General features: G+C 43.9%; 1 protein-coding gene across 2 annotated transcripts; it reads left to right on the top strand.

The window, feature by feature from the left end:
* The first annotated feature begins 686 nt into the window (after positions 1–686).
* LOC111967569 (TBC1 domain family member 9B) lies at positions 687–21,265 on the top strand. Of its 2 annotated transcripts, XM_023992681.2 has the most exons (22): positions 687–985; positions 2,526–2,636; positions 2,811–2,929; positions 3,206–3,434; positions 3,808–4,066; positions 4,393–4,600; positions 4,892–5,089; positions 5,540–5,710; positions 6,320–6,470; positions 9,439–9,653; positions 12,144–12,261; positions 12,522–12,807; positions 13,077–13,206; positions 13,459–13,557; positions 13,806–13,874; positions 14,314–14,554; positions 14,786–14,851; positions 16,536–16,607; positions 16,998–17,048; positions 17,644–17,703; positions 17,820–17,911; positions 18,004–21,265. In XM_023992681.2, exons 1-22 carry the CDS (start codon positions 868–870, stop codon positions 18,634–18,636), a joined length of 3,696 nt encoding a protein of 1,231 aa, XP_023848449.1. In that variant the 5' UTR covers positions 687–867; the 3' UTR covers positions 18,637–21,265. The 2 variants fall into 2 exon arrangements, with proteins under 2 accessions (XP_023848449.1, XP_023848450.1); XM_023992682.2 differs by lacking the exon at positions 16,998–17,048.
* The last annotated feature ends 245 nt before the right edge of the window (positions 21,266–21,510 follow it).

The raw sequence follows: 21,510 nt of genomic DNA, 5'->3' as shown, positions 1-21,510 counted from the left end.
CAATTTAAACAAATGTAGCCAATTTGTTCATTACTACATTTAGCTAACATTAGATAGTTAATCCAGAAAATCCTACCTTTGCCTCAATTTGGCAGTCTCGTCCAGTTCATTTGTAGTTCTTTATGATAGCCACATTATCAGTTAATTAGCATTTCATTTTTGGGGGGTAACTACAAGTGAATATATTGATTAATGTAACCTTGCCCTACAGCCATTTACAGTTATCAAATGTCACTCCAGGGTATGCCTAAAATCACAGCCCTTATTTTAAGTGTTTCTGAAATCTCCTGTGGGAAAAGTGGAAAAACTATTGGAACCAATTCCCYTTTTGACCGCTAGGTTTTATTCATACTATTGTACTCTTGCCGTATTCAAAACAACTGGAACTGAGAACTCGGAAATATCCAACTTCCAAGCGTTCAAATCAACTGGGAACTCGGAAAATAAAGACCTCCGACTGGTAAAAATCGATTTGAATGGTCATCTAACTTGGAATTCCAACTAGGGAATTCGGGCCTGTTTCTGGAGATCCGACTTTCTGACCTGAWGATCACTAACTTCCCAGTGGTTTTGAACGCGGCATCTACGTACTCCTACCGGTATGTGCATTTTGATAAGAATTACTGCAGACAGTGACCACGTCAAGAAGCGACGCAGCGTACAGTGGGCGTGTTTCGTGCAAGAAGGAGGCGACCAGTTTCAGAAACACAACAGAGCAGACAGCTGCACAGACGGACTGCCCGCGGACATGAACTCAAAACAGCAGGCAACACGTCTGCAAAACAGGCCTGTGTAAAGTCTCTTAACGTACACGGTGCAGCATAATATCCAAGTATAAGTGCGTCATTTGGAAAAAGGTAATTCAAAATGTGGATAACTCCGGAGGAGGTGTTGCTGGCCAACGCTCTGTGGGTGAGCGAAAGGGCGAACCCCTTTTTCATTCTCCAGCGGAGAAAGGGCCATGGCAAAGGAGGGGGCATCACTGGTAACTATGAAATTCAATTATTTGGTATAACTGCTTTCTGAAAAAATATAATTTGTGTTGGCTAATGTCTTGCATTAGTAACGAGGGCTTTAGTTAGCAGGCTTGGGTGTTAGCAAGATAGCTAGCACACAGGCTAGCTGTTGTGTCTACGTGGGGAAAAGTGGCGCTAACTACTGTTAGCTAATTAACGTTCGCGTTGTTTTTCTTCACCTACCATGCTCGCTCTTTGCTACTACTAGCTAACAGAATTGATAGCTATAATGATTGCTAGAATGGTGCTTTCATGACATCTGGGAACTCTGGGAAAAACGAGGTCAAATCATGACGTCAGTGATCTTCATTTCGGATCTCTAAAAAGATGCCCGAGTTTCCGAGGTGGAAGACCGCTCAAAATAATAARAAATACCAGTCGGAACTCGTTTTTGCCCTAGTTCCCAGTTGTCTGTGACGCACTGAAGTGTGAATTTTGAGATTTTCGAGTTTCCAGTTCCAAGTTGTTTTGATTGCGTTTGAATTATGTGCATTTTCTCAAATGCATCACTAAACAATAACGTTTACACAGCTAGTAGACTATTGCTACGTTCAAGACAACTGGTAGTTTTGAAAGGTCATCCAACTCGGAATTCCAAGTCGGGAACTCGGGCCTCTTCCTCGAGCTTCGATTTTCCGACCTGGAGTTCACTGACTCCGACCTGAAAATCACTGACGTCATGATTCGACCTCGTTTTATTCGAGTTCCCAGTTGTCTTCAAAGGACCATATACTAGTTTAGCCAACCCGAGACTGTGCTAGCTAGCCCTGCCATATGACCAAAACATTGCCGTTGGATTAGCCTCCCACTTTGAATTTGGACGCTATCATAAAACACCAGATATAGGTAACTTTAGCTATCTCCTGTAATTCTAGTAATAAAGAGAACAACAATGGCATGTAATGAAAAACGATTTCATATTAAAGAACTCTTTAGGCTAGGAAGCTATCTAGTCCAACACTCRTAATTTAGTTAGATTTGTACTGAATTAGATCAAGTCTCATTTTAGGTGACTCAACACAAGTGGCCTTTCATTCACAGGAGTTTATGTTTCCCTTTGATTTAGATATTTCTCCCCCAAGTCCTTGTCTAAAAGCAACAAGCACCACTGCAGCTGTGTTGCTGACAAGTTCTAGGAATATACGCCAGGTCTAAGGCTAGCCTACAGTACACATTAACCCGTCACATAAGACAGTAAAATGTAGGCTATGAAATAGTACATCATGTAGAAATGATTGAGTTATGTGTACGTGCGTGCACATGTGAGTTTCGATGCGTGTCTGTATTATCAGACATTGGGCCTCAACAGGTGTTGGACTTCCACACACCCCCTAAAAAATAGATGTCAATTCAGATCTTAACCAAATAACATTTGTTTACCCAGAAAGTAGGTTAAAAGTCACACATGCAAAGTTAGGACTCCTCCAGCCAGCTATTCATATTTTGCATGGTTGACCTGTAGTCCCCTATTGGGATTCATGCCTAAAATGTTGTGCTGTTTTTCTTCAGGATTGTTGGTGGGCACCATGGATGTGGTCCTGGACTCCAGTGCCAGAGTGGCTCCCTATAGGATCCTGCACCAGACAGGGGACTCCCAGATCTTCTGGAGCATCGCTTGTGGTGGGTGCAAAACCATGCCATGACAYCTCTGAATATTCTGGGATAGCCAAACTGTTTTGAGGCTAGCTTATTTAAATACAACTGTGTAAAAGCATCAGGACTATATAAATGCTATCCATTATCATCAGGTCTAAAGAGACCTCTCCTTGTGGTGCTGWAATACTGTTTTCCCAGGCTCCTCGCGGAAGGAGATCACAGGGCATTGGGAGTGGCTGGAGACCAACCTGCTCCAGACGCTCTCCATCTTCGACAACGATGAAGACATCACCACCTTCGTCAAGGGGAAGGTCTCGGTAGGCACTGCTGCCACAAAGCATAGTTCAACCTCATAGAATTAGAACACATTCAAATTATATGGTCAAACCTTGGGTTAACCTATGTCTTAATTGRTTTTCCCGTGTTATGTAAGCTACTGACTCAGTTCCTCTATTAAGAGGAGATCTATGCGTCATTGTCACATTGACCGCAATCCGGAAAATGCCATTCATGCCCATTCTAAGTGGCATGCGTGTGTTCATGCACGTCGGCATAGAATCTGAACTCCCTCTTCCTTCACTCTTTCTATCTAGGGCATCATCGCCGAGGAGAACAAGAGCAAAGCGGCCCAGGAGGACGAGGACTCTGGCAAGTTCCGCGAGGCCGAGCAGAAGATGAGGAAGCTGTTTGGCATGCCCGGCGAGGAGAAGCTGGTCAACTACTACTCCTGTAGCTACTGGAAGGGCCGTGTGCCCCGCCAGGGCTGGGTCTACCTCAGCGTCAACCACCTCTGCTTCTACTCCTTCCTCCTGGGGAAAGAAGGTGTGTGTGTGTGCTCGCTCGCCTGACATGCTTGCATAGGATGTGTGTGAGCATGCATGTGTGTCTAAGAATAATGAAATGGGCAGGAATCTTATGAGATAGGTTACAGAAGAAGATAATGGGGCTAAGAGAGAGTGTGTGTGAAAGGACATAGAGTATTGAGTTTGTGCGGATGTAGAGGTAACCCCACTTGAATGTTGCAGCAGTAACCCCTGACAAATGGAATTCCATGAAATCTACCTTTCTTCCTTCCCTTTCTGCTATTTCTTCCTCTCTATTGTACACCTATCTCTGCCTGCTCGCTGCCCCCTTCCTTTGCTCTCTCTCTCCCTCTTATCTCTTTATGTCTCTCTCCTCCCGTCTCCCCTTATAGTGACCCTGGTGGTGCAGTGGACGGAGGTGACACGTCTTGAGAAGAACGCCACGCTGGTGTTTCCGGAGAGTGTGCGGGTGAGCACACGGCACACGGAACACTACTTCTCCATGTTCCTCAACATAAACGACACCTTCAAGCTCATGGAGCAGCTGGCCACCATCGCCATGCGCCAACTGCTGGACAACGAGGGCTTCGCCGCCGACCGCACGCTGCCCAAGGCATGCAAGACGCTCAAGAACGTCTCGGCACTCAAGAGGTACGAGGTTTCAAGGTTCAAGAGAGATGAGTCGGAAATGTCCTTCTTTTTCTGACCAAAATGTTCCCGAACACCTGTTTTCAATGAAATGGAGGGTTCTTCCAAGAACTTGCTTGTTCAACCTCCAGAGAACAGGGGTAGGCAATTCAGGTCCTGAAAGGCAGCACGGTGTGTATTGTTCCTCTTAACACACCAGATTTTGTTAATGACAGTCCTCAATTTCCTGCATCTCACCGATAAATCAAAATTTTTTCCCATCTGTATATATTTACTGTATCTACCTTTGCTAATTTACTCCTCCTCTCACTATTGGATGTCAAATTCAGGGACCTGGACGCACGGGCCAAGAACGAACGCTACCGGGCGCTGTTCCGCCTGACCCCGGACGAGCGCCTGGATGGACACACAGACTGCACGYTGTGGACGCCCTTCGCCAAGATGCACATTGTGGGCCAGCTGTTTGTCTCCAACAACTACATCTGCTTCTGCAGCCGCGAGGAGGACCTCTGTCAGCTCATCATCCCCCTCAGAGAGGTACCTACACACACAACGCAAGCACRCCCCTTTCTTTTGTTTTCGGGCATCTTGTTTCTCTTTCCCTATGTCCTGCCTCCCTCTTTCATTTCCTTTCGCTTTCTGGCAATCTTTTTCACTCTCACTTTCTCACTCTGTCCATCTTTTTTTATGGGTGGCATACCCTCGTGGGATGTGCCTAATGTTCTTACAGTTGTACATTAGAGTAAATAAACAAAGCACTCTCCCACCTCTCTCTCTCACCTCCCCTTTCTCTCTCTTCCCCTCTTTCTCCTCACTCTCTCTCTCTAGGTGTCCATTGTGGAGAAGGCAGACAGCAGCAGCGTCTTGCCCTGCCCCGTGTCCATCAGCACCAAGAACAAGATGACCTTCCTCTTCGCCAACCTCAAAGACCGCGACTTCCTGGTCCAGCGCATCTCCGACTTCCTGCAGCGCACACCTGACAAGCTGTGGAGCGACGGCCACCCGCTGGCCCTCGGTGGCTATTCAGTGAGTCAATCAGAGGGGAGGTGTGCTGTTTGGGTGGGCCCTTTGATCTGTCAGTAACACTCTGTCGTGAAAGAGTAGGGTTGCAAAATTYCCAGGTTTTCAAGAAATCCTGGTAGGGGGGATTCCAGATTTCCTGCTTATTAACTTCTGATTCTGTGAATATTTGGGGAAAGTTACTGTAATTTTGCAACCCTATGAGATTGTGATCCATAATATGGCTTTTTGACGTTTTCTGCTACGTTCTAGATGACTATGATATGACTACTCATTCACGGTCATGCTTTTGCTAGAATTACTTATTTTGATTGCATTCGTTGATTACATACTGTATATCAAAATGTCTTTGTATTCTCTCTCGCMTTACTTCTTTTTAGCATGACAGGATATCCAGCTGGTATGTTTTAGCTGATAACGCCCCTTTTAAATCCACTATCTCCTCCTTCCCCCCAGGTTTCTCCCAGCCCCAGTACCACCCCACTCTCCTCCAGCCTCCCCACACCTACGGGCGCAGGAGGGGAACCGTCCCAGGGGCGCCACTACAGCCCCAGCCTGCCAACAGCCACACAGGGCCTGCTCCGCATCTACCAGAAGGACGACCCAGAGGACCACGGGCCCAAAGCTGTGAGTCCAACCTCAGTCAGACCCACGTCAACGGCTTAGACTGTCTTATGCTCTTAGAATATCCTACCCATTTTTTTATAGGGTTTTATTACTTCAGTGTGCTCTGTTTTTTAAGGAGAAGTGATCCTTTCTGAACAATATTTTTATTGTCCCTACCTAGAGATGTAGACCGAGTTTGATGCTTTAGAATGTAGGTTAATGTATGCCGTGTCTATGGTTCTGTTCCTATCATGGTTAACATTACACGAGAGGAAATACTATCTTAAACCAAGTGTGTGCATAGGCAAGCTTGAAATTTGACACCTAAAGGCCACCATCTGTTTATCGATCTATCTAGCTCTGCTTTAGGTTCCCAAACTCAAGGATTGCAAGTCATGCCTGGCTCATTTGGAAACAGTGCTCGCTTCGCCATTCTTKGTCTTAGCTCTTTGACGTTGTTTGCTTTGCTCATGGTGTCAAAGGAGCATTAACACCATGTCCTTACAGCATTCTAGTCATTGATCACCAATGTCATTATATTGTTATAACATACCTTTAGCTTGATGTCTTTTAATTTTTTTAGGTCATACTGATATACTGACACTCTCTCTCTTTCTTTCTCCTCCTCAGACCAAGGAGAAAATGAAGGAGGAGTCGTGGAACATCCACTTCTTTGAGTTTGGCAGGGGGGTGTGTATGTACCGTACAGAGAAGACCAAGGACCTGGTGCTTAAAGGCATCCCAGAGAACATGAGGGGAGAGCTGTGGCTGCTCTTCTCAGGTAGACATTTTGTTTTCTACAATTCAATTTCTAGAATTTTCTTAGTCTATGTATCCCCAAAGAGCATATGCCTTTCATGGCAGAGTTTTGGTTAGCCCACATAGATACCATGCTTTATTTACCAAATGTCTTAACTGGAGCATTCCAATATGCAGTCATTGCACTCAGTTTTTCTGGTGGAAGTCAGGCTACATTTCTYAACTTCTGCTTTGGCTGTGTAGTCTGTGGCTGATGGCTCCAACCACTAGGCCACTCCTACTCTAGCACAGATGCACTCTTAGATGCACTCTTAGTGCTGTTTTTGGCAGCACCTCTGTGGGGTTTCAAACCACSAACCACAAGTAGGTGTCATTGCAGAGGAACTCTCCCTCCGAATGGTTTCTGTTCTTGTTCCAGTTCTCAAAGACGCCACTAATCACCTACAGGCTAGCTTTGAGGGTCAAAGTTTGGTTTAGGTGGAGCTAGCAGAAAGCCAATAGGCCTGTACCATKAATTCAACAGAATTGTAGATTGTAAGGTGAGGTAGATCATTTACCAAATAGAAACAAATGCATTCAATAATAGCCTATAAGGTTTCTTCAAACATGGTGATTTTGAATGGCAGAGTTTGAAGGTTGAATATAGACTATATACACAAAAGCATGTGGACACCCCTTYAAATTAAAGGATTTGGCTATTTCAGCCACACCCGTTGCTGACRGGTGTATAAAATCAAGCACACAGCCATGCAATCTCCATAGACAAACATTGGCAGTAGAATGGCCTTACTGAAGAGCTCAGTGACATTCAATGTGGCCCCATCCATAGGATACCATCATAGGATGCCACCTTTCCAACTAGTCAGTTCATAGCGTGTAAAAATCGCCTGTCTTTGATTGCAACAAGCAATGTCAGCACAATAACTGTTTTTCGGGAGCTTCATGAAATGTGTTTCCATGTCCRAGCAGCTGCACACAAGCCTAAGATCACAATGCGCAATGACAAGTGTTGGCTGTAGCGGTGTAAAGCTCACCGCCCATTGGAATCTGGAGCAGTGGAATCATGTTCTGTGGAGTGCTGAATCRGGCTTCACCATCTGGCAGTTCGGCAGACGAATCTGGGTTTGGCAGATGCCAGGAGAACCATAACCAACTTTTGCATTGTGTTAATAGTAGGCTAAGTCTACCTACATATTTATGAAAAAGGCTATGGCAAATAGGAATCGGTAGGTCATTTGGCGTGTCGCTCAGCTGTGAACTGCATTGTTGTGCGCTGCCCGACTCCAGCGGTACCAGTCATGTTCAAATAGGGTAAACTATTGTCTGTGCATTTTTTAAATAATATATACAGTACCAGTCAAAAGTTTGGACACACCCACTCATTCCAGGGTTTTTCTTTATCTTTACTATTTTCTACAATGTAGAATAATAGTGAAGACATCAAAACTATGAAATGTAGTAACCAAAAAAGTGTTAAACAAATCAAAATAGATTTTATATTTGAGTTTCTTCGAAGTAATCACCCTTTTCCTTGATGACAGCTTTGCACACACTTGGCATTCTCTCAACCAGCTTCACCTGGAATGCTTTTCCAACAGTTGAAGGAGTTCCCACATATGCTGAGCACTTTTTGGCTGCTTTTCTCTGCGGTCCAACTCATCCCAAACCATCCCCATTGGGTTGAGGTTGGGTGCTTGTGGACGCCAGGTCATCTGATGCAGCACTACCATTACGCTCTTTCTTGGTCAAGTAGCGTGTGTGTGTAATATAAACTATTGTCACATCAMAATGTTGTTGCCATCAATGTCTTTTAAACATAGTTGATTTCCGATTATATCGTAATATCGCCCAACCCTACTTTACACCACTCCAGYCRACGCTTGACRTTGCACATGGTGATCTTAGGCTTGTGTGCGGCTGCTCGGCCATGGAAACCCATTTMATRAAGCTCCAAACAAACAGTTCTTGTGCTGACTTTGCTTCCAGAGTCAGTTTGGAACTCGGTAGTGAATGTTGCTATTTTTACATGCTACTAGCTTCCGGACTCTGCGGTCCCGTTCTTTGAGCTTGTGTGGCCTACCACTTCACGGCTGAATCATTGTTGCTCATAGATGTTTTCACTTCACAATAGCAGCACTTACAGTTGACCGGGGCAGCTCTAGCAGGGCAGAAATTTGACCAACTGACTTGTTGGAAAGGTGGCATCCTATGACGGTGCCACGTTGACTCACTGAGCTCCTCAGTAAGGCCATTTTACTGCCAATGTTTGTCTATGGAGATCGCATGACTGTGTGCTCGATTTTACMCGCCTGTCAGCAATGGGTGTGGCTGAAATAGCCAGATCCACTAATTTGAATGGGTGTCCACATGCTTTAGTGTGTGTATATAGTGTACATCCACATCAGCAATCTGTTGGTTTCAAGGAAAGCACTCACTCCTACCTTGTGACTTGAAGGTAATGCGTTGCATTGTCTCTGTTGCCATATTGACTAAGGAAGTGTTGTTATTGCAACGTCACCAAGCTGACCCCTCCCCTCCGTCATTCCTTTCTGACTCATCTGGTATCAGCTGACCAACTGGATTCCTGAGTCATGCGGCCTAGCTAAGCAAGGGTTACGCAATAATGGGAGAACCTAGAAACTGAACCCCTGGATTGTGTTGCTATGTGGATGTGTTTTCATACTTTGGCTGTTTCCTCTATGTAAAATGATAGCACTCAGTGACCAGGATTGTGTCCTGCAATGATATCTGGAATGAGAGTCAATGACTAGTCTGTTTTCAGGAATCTGTCTGACTTTGTGTTTTCTAGCAAATATGTAAAGTTAGCCCATGTTTTTGTTGATACAACAAACAAACTACCAGTCATACAACAGATGGAATCAAAAGGATCTAAACATTAGATAATTTGCCAACTGACAAATCCATATGGACTGAATCTCTCATATAATCCATTGAATTAACCCTTTTAGTTCCATCCATCTCCTCTCCAGGAGCTCAGAATGAGATGGCCACCCACCCTGGCTACTATGCTGAGCTGGTGGAGCAGGCCATGGGCCGCTGTACCCTGGCCACGGAGGAGATCGAGAGGGACCTGCACCGCTCCATGCCCGAGCACCACGCCTTCCAGAATGAGATGGGCATCGCTGCCCTCCGCAGGGTCCTCACTGCCTATGCCTGCCGCAACCCTGGCATAGGATACTGCCAGGTATGGCAACTTTTTTTTAAACTTTACTTTCTTAGGCTCGTTGCTCTCCAGGGAGTATCATAGGCCATCAAAGACTCTCCATCACACTCAGTCTTGTTCCATTTTATGCCAGATCTTTTGGTGTCTGCTTCAAGCTCCCGCTGCCAGGTGTTTCTTGGGTGCCCTCTCTTCTGTTTTCCTTGTGGGTTCCAGGATAGAGCTTGCCTAGTGATGTTGGAAACTTGTTAGGTTCCTTTTTGTTGTTAAACGTTAAAACCAATTAACATGATCACTGGCTGTGAGATGTTATGAGATTTCTTACACTTTGTTTTAGAGTTTGCTACTTAGACCGATCTGTTATATTTAGAAACTTCTCTGGRGTGTAGAATTTGGTTCCAGAGAGTGGGCGATTTGAGTTGGATGCTTTGAAGTAGTTGAAAGAACTCAATGTAATGCTATAGTGGAATTAAATTCCTGGAAAATGCCATCTGAAACAGACCGACTGTTTGAGTTGACTCAAACATGAAAAGCCTCAAGCTGATAATGAGATTGGAACGAAGGCCTAGCGTCCTAAGCATTCCCTGGAAATAGTGCTTGAATTATATGGGACAGGGAAACAGGCTTTCCATAAAAAAATGTGGCACCGGACATTTCTGTATTTATTTACAGGACATTTCAGAAATTTGCCGGACCCATATGTATTGGGTGAGTAACCTGATTTAAGGCATCCACCCACGGTGCTCAGAATGACAGAAATCACATTTAGATTATGGTAATTCATATTAACAGAACATGCAAGACGAGGATGCAACGATATGCGGTTCTTACCGAATTCGGATGTGAAGATGTTTGAATAACTGTCCACATTTACTTTTCCTCGGCCAAAAAGACGAGTAACAAATAGCAAAATCACTAGCTAATGTCAATTTAATATCCCACAATGGTTTACCTAATTTATTGGTCAGCTTGTCGGGAACGAAATAGCCTATTCCAAACGGACTTTGGACGATAGATCCCAAATTCATACAACCTGTGGGCCTAGGCTACATTATTATAATAAAACATTTTAAAGCAACGAGTCTGACGCAACAGATCAGAACGTTTAKCTTAAAATGTTGATAACCGATTATTTCTTCACGTTATATTCGCATCAATGCGCACAAGGCAGTAGGCTATGCGCAAATGTTTCTTCCATAATGCWATTAGCGAGGGTAAAACGTTGTCAAAAAGGCACCGCACATGCTAGTGGTTTCAAGTAACAGAGATGAAAATATCTGTTAGAAATGTGGAAAGCGGGGAGATCTAATATGCAACAACTAGCATGTGCTGCTAATCTGATTAGGATTGTGCCTTTGGCTACAGGACAATGAAAGAAAGTTAATATAAAATAATTGCCTCCACTGATATGGTCAGATTTTGGCTAGGCTACTTTGAAGCAAGGTAATGCCTCGTATGTATTAAAACGTTCAGGTTCCAAACAATTTAAGTATATGTTTTCAAAAAGCATACTGCCTCCAGCTCATTGCAAAGTGGTGTGTGACGCGCTGATGAGGCCTGCCTATGCATTTGCTGTTTGAGATGTTGTARCAGCAGCAGCAGCTCTYGCGCTCTGACAGATTTTCCGCTCAAAGGTTTTGTATTTGTATGCTGGACATGTTTGATAAATAAGATGCATAACGAATATACTGTACAGGTGCCAATGTATTCCCACTAAATTATGCAAATKTACCTATAGAYGGATAAGCATGACCAGTCAAATGTATTTACAYGAACTGGTGTTTCATTAATAGGTGAAAAAGGACAATTTTACTTATTGGCTTTTCTTTTTAATCGGCCAAAAGCCGGCTATTACCGGCTAACGGAAACCTTGCAAAGGAACTACGTAGTCTGGTGGTCTATTCTTTACTGTAAGCTTATTATGTCTGCCTGTTTTTCTCTCATTCTTTCTTCTCTTCAGTTTGTCTTCTTGTTGTTAATTCTTAAGTGTGTCCCCCGTCTCACTCAATGGTCCATACCGTCGGGCAGACCGGTTCAGTGCATGATGTCTGATGCGAACAGACTTAGCGACAGCTTCTATCTACAAGCAATCAGACTGTCTGAACATGAACTGGACTGACCACCTGCTCTGATTCTCCGCACCTTAGCACACAACCACACAGACACATATTCATGCTACACACACATCACAACTGCTGCTACCAGACTCTTGTTATACTGCTCAATTTATACACTTATCCCCCCTTGCCAGATACACATGTAAATATTGGACTATAAATTGTGCCTTCCTGTATTATTCTTATGCTAAAATGTTTTCTATTCTACTGACATTTACTTAGTTCGTATTATTTCTTATTGTCGTTGACTTGTCGAGGAAGAACCAAAATGTACATCATGCGTATCCCGTACATACGACTAATAACTTGGAACTAGAAATTCACTAAGACAGGAAATAACATTTGTGATGCTTCACAAGCAGAAGAGTACACAATGATCGATGCCTGTCCTCTCCAGGCGATGAACATTGTGACGTCGGTGCTGCTGCTGTACTGTACAGAGGAGGAGGCCTTCTGGCTGTTGGTGGCTCTGTGTGAGAGGATGCTGCCTGACTACTACAACACCAGGGTTGTGGGTGAGTGACAGCTAAGACTGGCAATAGAAGTACAGAGTCACTAATTACCATAGAAATAGAACGATTGCTGAAGGTTCTAAGGGTGAGAAGATCGCAGTAGTTCGTGTGGGCTGGGGTCAATTCAGTTTTCCAATTTTCTATAAGGACTTTTCATTGTATGAATTCAATTTTACTTCTCTTCCTAAAATGACTTGAACCCAACCTTGATGCGTAGGTTTAGATATGTATGGATGTCTTTTTTAATTCTCCCTCTCCCCCAGGTGCTCTCGTTGACCAAGGCGTGTTTGAGGAGCTGACTCGTGAGTGCCTCCCCCTCCTCTACGAGCACATGCAGGAGCTGGGCGTCATCTCCACCATCTCCCTCTCCTGGTTCCTCACGCTGTTCCTCAGCGTCATGCCCTTCGACAGCGCCGTGCTCCTRGTCGACTGCTTCTTCTACGAGGGCATCAAGGTCATCTTCCAGGTGGCGCTGGCCGTGCTGCACGCCAACATGGACACGCTGCTGGGCTGCACCGACGAGGGAGAGGCCATGACCATACTGGGACGGTGAGTGGGGGGTGGGAGAGACCGTCTGCACTGACGAGGGAGAGGCCGTGACCATACTGGGACAGTGAGTGAGGGATTTCAAGTGTTTCTTGGAATTGACACCACACATTCTGTTGCCAAAATGTTTAATTGGAAGGGTAACTATACAGAAACCTTAATTTTTTTACATTTTTATTWATGAATGGTGACATTACCATTCTGGACTGATGAAGCTATAGCCATATTGCGCTGGATTGAGAATTAGTGGTTGTTCTCTCACTCTCTCTCAGGTACCTGGACAATGTTGTCAACAAGCAGACTGTGTCTCCTCCCATTCCCCACCTCCACGCCCTGTTGACCAGTGGTGATGAACCACCACCTGAGATTGACGTGTTCCAGCTCATCAAGTCATCCTATGACGTAAGACAAGTGCTCCCAGCATGACTAGTAGAGCCAAATTACTTTTTCACAGAAAATTCCATTCTTAGTTTTTGAACACAACTCGCTTGTTTACTCAATCGCATAGAACAAGGAGAGATTGATGTAGATTCTACAAATCAGTGACTTCGGGATACATTTGTAACCGACTCTATTGAAAGCTATTTCAATTCTATTGTACTACAATTCTCTAACATCTGCCTTTTCCCTTTGTTTCTCTGTGTCCCTGAGCAGAAGTTTGGAAGTCTGCGTGCTGATGTCATCGAGCAGATGAGGTTCAAGCAGAGGTTAAAGGTTATCCAGTCGCTGGAGGACACTGCCAAGAGGAGTGTGGTGAGTTCATATGTCAAAGAAGTCTGTGATTGAAGTGCTTAGTGACGTTGGTTTCTTGATCTCATTGCGTTGACGGTTGTAGTTTGACGTTGACAACTGAATTTCATAGCATTGAGATTAGTCTACATTAGACTCCATTCCAACCTTCACTTAATAATGATCTATTGTCTTACTGTTCCTACTTGGTCCAATGTGTTATAGCCAGAGATGTTTCTCTGTCTGTTGTAAAGCTGTGTGTCTGTCCACAGGTAAGGGCCATCATGACCGACTCAGCCTTTAGTATCGAGGAGCTAGAAGAACTCTATGTTCTCTTCAAGGTGAGAAATTGGTGTAATTATTACCGCCCCTGTGGCTTTTTACACCATTACCTAACACTGGTCTTCAACATTTTATTCAGTAAGTTCTCTGTGAGCAATGTTCTAAACACAGGCATGGCAACTTAGTGTGGTGGGTGGTAAATAATAGTTGCTTGTTTTGCCATGTTAGTCATGGTTGCGGTGATGATAACAGGTCACACAGCTGTCACATGTTAGGTGTTGTGCAACCAAGTGAGCCATTATCAATCGACTGAGAACAAAACAAGTTGTGGCTCATGCTCCAAACAAGTGTAAACCTGAAAGCCTTCAACAAAAGCCATCACTATCAAGCTGTTAGCTCAAGTCCCTCTACTGTCAAGCATCATTGGACAATCCATTCAATGTTTCAATCAGCTAATACCACCTCTGAACTGCATCCCACTCCCCTTCCCCATGGCAGGCCAAGCACATTATGAGCTGCTACTGGGGGGCCAGCTGCACGGCGGCGGAGCGCCATGACCCCAGCCTGCCCTACCTGGAGCAGTACCGCATCGACCTGGAACAGTTCTGCCAGCTGTTCGGGGCCCTGGGCACCTGGCTGTGTGGCACTCACACCGTCACGCTGGCCGCTCGCCACTTCCGCCTGTTGGACAGCAACAAGGACGGCCTCATCAACTTCAAAGAGTTTGTCACGGGCCTGAGTGAGTTTGGAGATTTGAATTAAGGAATCGCAACTGTTGTTGAAGATATTAACTGACATGCATTACAACATTTTATGTTTTCGGCTGTGGTTTTGAGAACAATTATGTGCTAGTTTGTAGAAGGATAAGTCCCAGTGCCTAATTTGACTGGTTGATTATAAGATTGTAGTTAGTATGGATCCCACCTCTGCCACCAATTGGGTAACTGACCAACCATATGTCTCCCATCAGGTGGGATGTACCATGGAGACATGACAGAGAAACTGAAGTTACTGTACAAACTTCACCTGCCGCCAGGTAAGCAGGGAAAAACAACGCTTCAGGTTCAATAACAGTCTAACCTACCTATGATAAATGTATTGCAGACATACTGCAGGATATTGACACTCCCATTCTGACTTCTCACTATTTGGCTTCAGACTTGTCACTCAGAAACAAGAGTTCTAGTGAATCAATAAATGCAGAGGATGTGAGCCTGCAGCCAGCCAGCACACACTCTTGTGACCCTGTGCTTTGGGTGGTGTGTTTTTAAAGGGACAGTATGCACATGAGAGAAGAATTGTCTCTCAAATCAAATTACATTTTTCACATGCACTAAATACAACAGGTGTAGACTTTACCGTGAAATGCTTACTTACAAGCCTTTAACCAACAATGCAATTTTAAGAAAAGTAAGAGTTAAGAACAATTGAGCAGTTGGAGAAAATGTGTGTGCTTGTGGGAATGAGTGACAATGTGTATGTATTATAATAATATGTTGTGACTTTWCTTTCATTAATCTGATGACTGCTATTTATCTAATCAAATAATTATGTTTTGTTAACCAATTTAAGTTAATCATGCAACTATTAACTCAATAGGTATTTGGGGCACCACGAGAGTGGTTCTTTTACCATCTCCTGAATTAAACTCTAAAGGTTACATCCATATTACATCCATAAACAGTCAACTTATTAATCATAACCTCGTATCATATCATCATTCTGAACAGTCGTAGCCTCCTGCATCTGCAAAAAKCCGAGCCTTTCTTATGATTCAGTACTACACAAATTGGTTTATTTATTTACTAGCTAACGAAACAGTTCCTTTGCGGACTAACACAATATGGTGGCTTGTTACAAAAGAGAGAGACATAATACTTTGGTACATTTAGAAACTACTCTCACAGTCACCATATACTTTGCACACGAACTGCCACCGTTTGGAGTAAGAAATCATGAATGTATTTGCGTGTAGATGTCTTGGTTCTTCCAGTGATTGTCTGGGAGGTGAGCTTCTCGCCTCAACCTCGTTGAGATTTCAGAGTTTGAACCACTTTAGAAGTGAACTGCAGCTACATGCCTCTCTGGCCTGATATGTTAATTCTTAACCCACCGTTTTATACAGTTCATTCAAAAGGGGTGGTTCGTGAGGCTGACACGCTCTCTGACCTCACTCAAGGGGTGGTGACTACTGGCTGTGCACAGTTTTATATAAACAATTTCGTCTTATAGTTTCTAACACATCCCTCTCTTAACAAAAACACTCACCATATTTCATACACAACAGAGGATGGTGACTTCATACATGTAGTGTATATACTTTTCACGTTACAGTATTTACTTTATAACATTTTTAATGACATCACAAAATAACAACCGAAATGACATTATTCTTTTGATCACCTCTGACCATTCCCCACGTTCTATGTTAGAAATATTGTTCCAGTATTCACTTTAGAACGTGTTACAGTTTCGGCGGGGAAAACGTCTGTGGAACAAAGGCACATTCATGTGTGAATTTGGAGAGGGAGATAGCTTAAAGTTCTAATCCTTGATTTACAACAGGGTGTGAGTTGTCAACACCCCCCCCCCGCCTGCAGTTGAGAGGGGGTCAGGCTGAAGTTATTTATTGCCAAACTGATCTGACCTATATGGATCCTCCCATGGACAGTCATGACAAATACATGCTAGTGCTAACATGCTTCTTGTTTCTCTTACAGCATTGTGTCCAGAGGAGGCTGAGTCGGCACTAGAGGCTGCGCAGTTCTTCACTGACGATGACAGTCCACAGGGTACACACACATTGCTGTTGACATATGCGTAGAGCATACACTCTTATACTTCTATAGGGGGAATATACACACTTGGTAACCCATCTCTCATACTGTAGTTTGCTCACAATGTAAATGTGATATTTGACGTTTTAGATTTTCCTCTTGAGGCAATGAGTGGTTCCTACAGTCCTGCTCYGTTGCATGTGTGTGTGTGCATGGAAAATGGATTCCTACTACTTGATTTAACTGACAATGTGTGTTATCATCATCCTCATGGTATTGTTGGATCTGTTTCCTCCCTCACTTGCTTTCTATCTTAATCTCTTTCTCTATATTGCTCTTTATTTCTCTCATTTCTTTAATTTCTTGCTCTCCCCATCTCGTTTTGTTTTCTTCTCAACGCTCCAGAATCTCCCTTCCTGTCTGATCTGGACTTCCTGGTGCAGGAAGTGACCTCAGGTTTGTCTCTCTGTGACTCTGTGTCACAAAGACACGTTTGATCAACAAAATGTTGGCCACGCTGTCTTCAGGCAGAATAGTCAATCTAATATTCCAATCTACAAATTTGTGAAACAATTATTAGTTTTAGTTCACAGAGGACACTCTCTAACCTGTTAATAACCTCGCTATGTGATAGAGCACACCATCATACCAGCAGATTACACAACTTTATACAGAGTGGGCCCCCCCCTCATTTCCTCTTCCTGTACACTTGGTACAGTCCACTCTGGGCTCTCTTTGGAATGTTCTGGTGTGATAGACATCACATCTTTCCCTTTATCTGACTTTCTGTGGTATCTGCATCTCAGGGTGTGGACTTTCCATCCCTTCCTGTTACCCTCCTAGTATCTGTGGGCTAGTTGACTTACCTCATCTTCCGTGAAGTGAATGTCTCACAAACTAATACAAACATCAAACCCCCCCCACACACCTTCCAACCTCTGTCTAGATAACCCACTTTACCCCCCCCGGCACTGTGTAGTGTGTACACTGGTGAGGATGGTCTGAGTAGTGGCTTTGTGGACATGATGATGGTGGTTGTCTTCATCTGCAGGAGAGGAGATGAAAGAGGCTGGGGAAGCGTCGGGAAGCGGAGACGCAGAGGAGAAGAAAGGTGAGCCTCACTCCACCTATGTTAATTACCTTTCTGCAGTATTGATATTCTTCCTCTGCAGGATTCAAGCTGTATTGCTATACGTATCCAGTGTAATAATGTGATGTCTGTTTCAGAGGTGAAGGACTATAAGTATTACCTGAGGATGTGGGCCAAGGAGAAGGAGCCCAAGATTGAGACCATTAAAGACCTTCCCAGGATGAACCAGGTACACATTACTGAGAGATGACCATAACTTGACCACTCATGCACACTTGGAGAAGCCATTTCTGTGACTGATCCCCTGTGTGTCCCCTACAGGAGCAGTTCATAGAGCTGTGTAAAACCCTGTACAACATGTTCAGCGAGGACCCACTGGAGCAGGAGCTCTACCACGCCATCGCCACTGTGGCCAGCCTGCTGCTGCGCATCGGAGAGGTGGGCAAGAAGTTCACCAACAACGGCGCCAAGAAACCAACCGACACCACCTACGCCCAGGCTCCCACCCTTGCCGCTGAACTGCCCCAGCCCGAAAAAGAAGCGTCGAATGGGGAAAGCAGCTCAGGACAGTCCCTGGTCTGCAAGGCCTTGGCGGAGGCCCAGCTGGAAACGCCGCCCCAGCAGACGTCGGACGAAGAAGTGAAGGATGACACGTCGGTCTCGTCCTACTCCATGGTGAGCACGGGTTCGCTGCAGTGCGAGGACATCGCCGATGACACAGTCCTAATTGGCTGCGCCGGCGACCAGCAGCGGCGAGGCAGCACACTGGACGGCGATTGGTCCATCACCTTCGAGCAGGTGCTGGCGTCGATGCTCACCGAGCCTCCCCTGGTGGACTACTTTGAGAAGAAGGGAGACATTCAGGCAAGGATGGCAACCTGTAAGATGCAAAGGGGAGTGGAGAGGCAGGTGAGCTCGTCAAGCGACCACGAGTTGGCCCAGCTCTCGACCTGAGTGGACCCATCYAAAACTCAACACTCACTGTCATTTCTCACCCGTAGGGGAAACCGATCACTGTCCAACTCGAGTTACCGTCCGGCCTTGCCTCACTCCCATTTCACAGGGAGCTCTAGACCTGTATCTCTGTTGTGATTGTCATCCTTTTACAGAACCAGATGTGTGTGTGTGTGTATATATATATATAGGAAATATCTATTGCAACAGTATTCAGTCTGTAAGCATTGAGTCTGCCCAACGGTTCTTACCTTGGATAAAAGCCACATAACCCTAAACATTTACAACCTATTACATCAACCCTACTACATTCAGAACCAGATTCAACCGAAGCCTGTTCCTAGACTAGAAATCACTTTCAGTAGAGGTTCTCCATTTCACATGCTTTCTAGTCCAGGACTAAGCTTAATATTTGTCTGGGAAACTTGCCCTTGAAGTGTAGTGGCTAATCCAAGGATGGGATGTTGTGCAGAGGAACGTTGGTGCAGGATATCAGAGTTAAACGTGTTAGTACTCAACTGTATTTCTGTTGCTTCTCCTAGCACACTGCGGACCACAATCTAAGCTGTGGATAAAAGCCTTCAACTGGAAGACCTATATGAGACATGTATAAGACATATGAGACATATATACATTTATGTCTGTGAAATCCACAGCCATCTCAAACTAAAGAAAGAAAGAGCCTTAAAAAAAGACTGAACTAGATTTTAGAAACTGCTTGTTTTTGTTTTGTGTAGGTTTTTCTTAGAACGTTGGGAGAATGTCTGCGTTACCACTCTGTTCTCTGGCCAGTACTTGCTTCATTAGTCCCATTTCTACAGTCGGTTATTGAAACTACCTTTGGGTGTGTAGTCTTATAGTACAACTCATGGTAACACATTGGTGTGGTTTGGGAGAGTCCTCCCTCCGCCACTAACTAACAATTAATCTGCAGCCTTCATATATGCATGGCGCTTCGCTCATTTGGTGACTCGCCTGCCAGGACCTGATTGGACTGTTTTTGTAATGGTAGGTTGGCATATACACAGGGATACTGTAGTGTTGGCATTTTGGGGAGGGACTTCTGTGAGGCTAAAATCTGCAGAGTTGGAGCATCACAACAAACAGCATTGTTTTYATTGAATGCCCTTCTTGAATTTGACCTGCATATCAAACAAGGCAGTATCTCTTCCCCATAGTTCAAAGCAGACACTCATGGGGCGCTATGTGTCATTCATCAAATTACCTCAAATATTGTTTTACCCAAAGAAATACAATAGTTTTTCCATTACAGTTACTAGGCCTAGCTGTGAGTCAGTTGTATCTTTTGTATTCGGGCCGGAGTTAAATTGACCACCTGTAAGTGGTCAATGGTTACCACTGAAATGCACTGCTTCTGTCATTTCAGAATAGCAGTAAGGAAACATTTCCTGCAAGCAAATACTATTTTAACAGATTCCCATTACATTTCAGTCTCGAGACACTTGCTAAAACCCCATGTAATGCTTTTCCTTCACGCCAATAGGAGTCCCAAGCTGTAAATTACTGCATATCATTTTCGTATTATCTTCTATCGTTCAAAGCTTTTAAATGTATTAATGTTGTTTCTTGATAAAAATATAGCCTCAAATTGGTCTTATGTTATGAAGGATTTGAGAAAACAGTGTTTCTCTCAACCTTGTTTTAACAGAGATAAGCTTCATACACTACTTTGACTACACACCCACATTGGTCACAAACATAGATATTTTGCATTCTTCATGTCTACTTTTGTCAACAGCTATTTTTTATGTTTGGCCCGAAAAAGTATATTTTTAAGAATCCGTTGTCTTTAAACCATTCGCCCCCCCGACTTCGGAAGAAGCCGGACAGATGTAAGCAATATGGTAGCTCCAGTCTCGATGAGGTTTGGGGATTATCGGTCATATTGCTCACACCTATCTAGTTCCTTCAGAACTTCAGATTGAAAAACACTAGAGAAGTAGGAGTTAGGGATTGTTGTACAAGGCTATAGGCTCCTAAGTTTTAGTTTCCATTGTGGTTATCCAGACAGGTCTGAGATCAGTGGAGAAATGTGCTGGCACTGCTCAATACTGGTCTCCGAACTGTTCTATGACACTAAAACCAGACATAAAAGGTTGTCTGGCTGGCCCTTTGTGTATAACCAAACAACAGTCCAGCATTGCCCAAGGAATGTGTTTGCAGCATTACATACCAAGTTTATTGGCACTTTGTAAGATAGTTTTATACCCCTAGTTAAATTTATCAGTGTTATTTGCGCTCAGCCCCAAAATCCCAGTTAATCAAATGGTATGTAGATTATTATGTTGGCACACACAACCTGTCTTTCTCTTTGTATATTCTTTGCTTTTCATCTGCATATGTTTCTTATATCTAATGAAAATGACTAATTTTAATTGTTTACCTTGCAGACTACTTGCTATATGTGAAAACAAAGAACGAGGAAGCAGTTTTGAATCTTTTGGGGTTCTGGGATAGCCTATGTGGCTGTTAAGTCTGTTTATCCACCTATAGCTATGTCATTACTGTATCCATGTAACAGATGTTTATTCACAAACTTGCATTTTAAACTGTATTTGATCAGTACTGTACTATATTGTGTAATAAATTAAAATACTGAATGAAATAACTTGGTGGTTTTATTTAATAGAACAGGCTTACACCCTTTGGGTATATTAATAGTTTGTTTTTTAGCTCTGCAGACAGAAGATTGACCACTCAATCCAATTATTGTACATTATACAATGTATATGACAAAACATGTATTTTTACCGCTCTAATTACGTTGGTAACCAGTTTATAATAGCAATAAGGCTACTCGGGGGTTTGTGGCATATGGCCAATATACCATGACTAAGGGCCTTATTGCTTAAT

The sequence above is a fragment of the Salvelinus sp. IW2-2015 genome, linkage group LG8, assembly GCF_002910315.2.
Source record: "Salvelinus sp. IW2-2015 linkage group LG8, ASM291031v2, whole genome shotgun sequence".
NCBI classification, from domain to species: Eukaryota; Metazoa; Chordata; class Actinopteri; order Salmoniformes; family Salmonidae; genus Salvelinus; species Salvelinus sp. IW2-2015.
This window is presented reverse-complemented; position numbering and strand designations above follow the sequence as displayed.